Consider the following 5,355-nt stretch of genomic DNA (forward strand, 5'->3'; position numbering starts at 1 on the left):
ACATACAATTATTATTGTTATAAGGAAATGAAGAAACTGAGACACAGGGAGATGAAAGTAACCCAGCTAATGGGAGGTAGAGCAGAATTCAAGGCAACCTGGAGCCCCAAGGCTGTACTCTTTACAACTCTGCCAGCTTTAACACACAGAATGTGTTGGACCTGCAGCCCTTCCTGGGGGAGGCCTCCATTTCTGGGTTGACCCTGGCCCCAGAGGTAGGTGTGATGCCCAGGCCATTTCACTTCCAAGGTCTCAGTGATTGGTTCAGAAGAGAGCATGGGAGCCAAGCCAGGCCCTGCAGTGTCTTCCCTGGGGAGTTTTCTGCCAGAGCCAGTGGGAACAAGGGCCTTTCTTTCCAGGAAGGTAGCTGAGCCAGCAGAGAATGGAGCCAGAGGAAGGGGCAGGGCTGGAAAGACAGACGGAGCCCTGAGGCCCAGGCTGAGCCCTGCGTCTAATCGAGTGCACGTTCGGCGATGGTTTAGTTAGCCCATCTTATCACCTAATCTGGTTTGAGTTTGGTCTCTGTCCGTTTTGATCTTTCATTCACCTTTGCAATTTCAGTATCTAGCAGTGCCTGGCACCTAATGGCACTTATGTAGTTCAAAAAATATTTGTTGAAGGCGTCTGGGGTCCTCCCTGACAGCTTTATCTCCAGTTCTCTGGTCCGGGCTCCAGTCAGGCTGAGCTGCTCGCCTGCCCTCCCCAACCAAGCCCCCAGCACATGGGCCTCAGCTCTTTGTTCTTATTGCCTCTGTCAGGGGGACACCATCTCCCTTTCTTTTTAGGTCTGACTCGGTCACTTCTCTGGGAGGCCCTGATTATTGGGATCTGAACTGGCAATCTCCTGCCTCTGAATTCTTTGCTTACACTACAAGGGGACAGTTCACGTCTCACCTACAGAAGTGGCAGCTCCTCAAGGGAAGGGATCAGACACACCTGGTACATCCCCTTAGGGCCTGTACTTCCTCACATGAGCCATCTGCAGGGTAGGGGTGGTGAAGGTGGGCCTCTGGGGGCCAGGCAGATGACATCAGTCACTAATGCAAGCCAGGTAGGTCCCTCTAAAGTGGGCAGCTTAGTTACCAGTTGTCCTGAAAAAAAAATAAATAAAGCCCCTAGGTTTTGCAAGAGAAGCAGAAATCCATTTTCTTAAATATAAAATCTCCTGGTTTTTAAATCTTAGCAATTAATTTACAATTTGAGAAACATTGTATAGGGCAAACAAAGCCATCAGTGGGCTGGTTTCAGCCAAAGTCTCCTATTTGGAGACTGCTGTGAAGGAGGGAAGGAAGAATGAACACATCCACGGGCAGGGTGCAGCAAGGGTGTGTGCGGGCCGGGGCCTGTGTGAGGCCCCAGTCAGGGGCGGGAGTCCGGCTGATGGCCAGCTGGAGCTTCGCTCACCAAGTCACACGACTGGTGTGGCGCTGTGTCCAGCCAGAGGGTGGGCTAGTGGCTTTCCAAAGCAGGCAGCTCCCTTTGCAAGGTGGACAGAATCACAGACAAGAGTAAAAACCATGTAAAGACACCAGGGTCTAGGGTGGCCAACTTGTCCTGGTTTGTCTGGGGTTTTCCTGGTTTTAAATCTGGAAGTGCCACATCCAGGCTGGTCCTAGGCAAACCAGGATGGTTGGTCACCCTATCTAGATCCCTGTTTCCACCATGTCCCCAGCCATCTGGAATTAATAATAATGGCGGCTGAAAATCGTGAGCTCATTGAGTGCCAGACGCCATGTGTTAGGACCTGCATTGTTTCCCTTACGTCTCACCAACACCTTCTTCATGTGGGCTTGTTATCCACTCTACAGATGAGTGTCGGAGGTTCGGAGGGTGAAGTGACTGGCCCAGGGTCAACAGTGGTGCTGTGGTTTGAACTCACATTGGTCTGGCTCTGTGCTCTCAGCTCCACTCTCAGAGAGTCCCCACAGGGTGGCCCGAGTCTGCTAGGTGAGTAGGCCCTGGGCAAGGGTCAGTTACCACTTCCTCAGGAGTGCACTTATCTGATTGGAGGTCCTGCCAGGATCAGCCCCCACACCCGGCCCCCCAGTCCTGCCCAGGCTCTGCTTTCTGAACGTTGATCCCCAGTCCCTGACTGGGACACGGCGAGAAGCCCTCAGGGGACACTTTTCTGTTTCCACAACACCCAAGCCCCCTCCCATCCTTCCAGCCTGCCTCCACTGCAGGGACTAGGGATAAAGCTGACACTTGGAAAATGCTTGCGGTGATTTATTACCTGGTCTAGGGAGAGCTGACCAGGGCAGGGGTGGGCAGGGAGAGGGGCATGAGGGGTCTTGAAGGCCACTGATGTCTAGTCACAGCTGGAGCCGGCATGGGCCCCGCGTGGGGCCAGGTGGCTGGCGAGGTAGCGCACGGCTGAGCGGAAGCCTTCCATCGTCATCTGCCCCACCATCTCCAGCACGTGGGTGACTGAGCGCAGGACCAAGCTTGTCCCAGATGCCAGGCTGGAGGAAAAGGTCGTGGTGGCGTTCCCTAGGATGCTGGAGACGGAGCGCAGGCTGGGCCTTGTGCTGTGCAGCAGGTCTGTCACAGAACTGCAGGCAGAGGCCAGGAAGCCTGCGGCCAGGCCCATGGTGGTCTCAGACCACACCAGGATGTCTGCCAGGGAGCAGGCCGAGTCCTCACCCCCACCCAGCACACTGGTCCTGGAGCACACGGAGCTGTCCTGCTTGCTGGCCACATACAGGCTGGAGTCCAGGGGCCTCCTCTCCCTGGCCACTGGGTGGGGACCAGGCGAGGGTGGGGCACTGCCTCCAGGGGAGGGAGAGAACGGCCCAGCCTGCAGGTCTCCAGAGCGGCCCACCAGATCCCCCTCAGTCGCTACCGTGGACTTGGCTTCTGGCAAAACATCAGGGTCAGGGTTCAAGGCCTCTGGACCCTCAGGTTTCTCCTTAACAGTTCCAACGGTGCTGGTGGCCTGAACGTCAGGCTGTCCACTGGAGTCAGCAGAGCTCACAGCGGGCTGAGCCTCCGCAGTTTTGGGGGACTGTACCTTAGCACTTGGTGTGGTTGGTTCTAATTCCTGCTCCTCGTCTGAGATACCCGCTGTTTGTGGTGCCTCCTCCTTCCTCAGGGAGTCAGGCTGGAAACCCTGAGGACTCTGAGTCATCACGAAATCTTGCACCTGTTCATCCCACACCAGGTTCTGGGGGCTCACGGATGTTTGCAGGGCATCCGGGGCTGGCTGGGCAAGCAGGGCAGTGGCCTTCTTGGGCTCCTGGCTGTGTCCGGTAGCTGCTTCAGGTTTGTCCTTGTCCCCAGATGCTGATGTGGCCTCAGAGGTGACTGGCTTCATGGAGTTTTGATCTACATCCTGCTGTTCAGCTGCAGTGCCACTAGCTGCTGGGACTGCTGCAGGGAGGGGGACCTGACTTTGGGATCCCACTGTCGGGCTGTCCATAGACATATTGTTGCCATGTGTGGGGAAGCTGGCAGCTCTGGCCTCTCCCAAGGGCTTGGTGGTCATCTAGGCCCTCTGGCACTTGTGCTGGTTGAGGAAGTGACCATCGCCTCACTGGGCTGAGTTGTCCAGGTGATGAGGTCACAGGGGGCTGGAGGCAGCTGGTGATGTAACAGGCACCTGCAGAGCAAGGTTCTTGAGCCTTTAGAATGTCTGCTTTCATGGGCTGAGTACATGAATCAACTCTTTGCTGAGTTTGCAGGTGCATAAAGAGAGAAAAGCAAATGGCTTGGAAAAGGGTGATGTGGATGCATGCACAGTGCGCTTGACCAAAAGGAATCATGGGATGCAGGTGTTGATTTACAAAAGGTGTTATAAGGGAACATTCCCAGTACCTCTATCCACATTGGTGGCTCAGGACCCCAATTTGGCCAGTCCTTATGCCGAGTCAGTTTCCCAGCAGTGGTGGTACAAATAAGTGAAGTCTAAGTGCCTGGGCAGCTCCTAGTCTTGACCATCTTTGGTTGTGGGCATTGTAGACTGTTTGTGTCCCAGCCCAAAGTTCATGTTGAAAGCTAATCCTCAGTGTGATGGTGTTTGCAGGTGGTGCCTTGGTCAGTGTTAGGTCATGAGGGTGGAGCCCTCATGAATAGGATCAGTGCCCTTATAAAAGGGACCCCACAGAGTTCCCTGGCTCCCTCCTCCATGTGAAGAGCAGAGAGAGAAGATGGCTGTGACACAGCCACTGAACTTTCCCATGCCTTGATTTGGGACTTACAGCCTCCAGAACTGTGAGAAATCAATTGCTGTTGTTTATAAGTCCCCCAGTTGACAGTAGTCTGTTATAGCAGCCTGAACTAAGACAGAATTTTGTACTGAGATGTGGGGCTGCAGATGTAACAAATCCCTGAGAAGGTGGAAGCAGCTTTGGAGCTGAGCACGAGGCAGAGGCTGGAGGATTCTGAGGTGTGTGCTTGAAAAGGTCTATATTGCCATGAACCGACCTTTCAGGGCAATTCTGGTGAGAGCTCAGAAAGAAAAGAGGAAAGCTGTAGAGAAAGCCTTAATCTTCTTGGAGAATCCCTAGGTAATCGCGAACAGAACATTAGTAGAAACATGCATGGTGAAAGACCATTCTGGTAAGGTCGCAGGTGGCAGTGAGGAACGGGTTATTGGAAACTGGAGAAAAGGCCAGCCTTGTTATAAAGTGGCAAAGAACTTAGCTGGAGTGGGTTAGCATTCTAGCGTTTTCTGAAAGGTAGAACTTGGAAGCGATGAAATCAGATATTTAGCTGAAGCAATTTTTAAGCAAAGTATTGAAGGTGTGACTTGTCTTCTCCTGTCTGTCACATGTGCTAATATGTAAGAGGAGAAAAATGACTTAAAGATGGAATTGTTAAGCTAAAGGAACTAGAACCTAAAGGATTTGGAACATTCTCAGCTTGTTCTTATTGCAAAGAATGAGAAAATGTGTTTGGAAGAGACCACTAAGGATGCGGCCAAGCAAACATGAGATATCATGGGGGCTGTCGCTCCCTTCACAGGCCCAGAGTGCAGAGTACAGGGGAGCACAGAGCAGTTTCAAAGGGGAGTCTGACAGCATGGGACTGGGCCCAGCTGCCTGGCACTGCCTCATGTCCCAGGCTCTGCATCTGCACTCTTGCACGACGCTTCTCGGCTGCCACAGGTGCAGTTCAGCAGGCCCTGCAGGGCTCAGTGTGGTCATGGTGGCTGCCCCTTGAAAGGGTGCAGCAGAAACTTTGGGCGTGCCTGCTCAGTGCGTCTCTGCCAGCGTCGAGCATGCTGGGCTCAGGGGCATGGCTGCATCTACCTAGACCTCCGAGCACAGGGCTGCCCAGCAGAGCACGAGCTCGGGACCGCAGCCCGGGAGAGCAGCTGCGAGGCTGCCTGGCTGTGGGGTGACACTGCCACCCCAG

At 53.9% G+C, this 5,355-nt stretch overlaps 1 protein-coding gene across 1 annotated transcript; it reads right to left on the reverse strand.

Moving 5' to 3' along the window:
- Window positions 1–2,198: 2,198 nt before the first annotated feature.
- Window positions 2,199–3,565, reverse strand: TEX44 (testis expressed 44). The gene has a single exon (XM_017678327.3). It carries the CDS (start codon window positions 3,482–3,484, stop codon window positions 2,309–2,311), a length of 1,176 nt encoding a protein of 391 aa, XP_017533816.3. The 5' UTR covers window positions 3,485–3,565; the 3' UTR covers window positions 2,199–2,308.
- Window positions 3,566–5,355: the final 1,790 nt, after the last annotated feature.

Source organism: Manis javanica, chromosome 12, assembly GCF_040802235.1.
Source record: "Manis javanica isolate MJ-LG chromosome 12, MJ_LKY, whole genome shotgun sequence".
Lineage (NCBI taxonomy): Eukaryota > Metazoa > Chordata > Mammalia > Pholidota > Manidae > Manis > Manis javanica.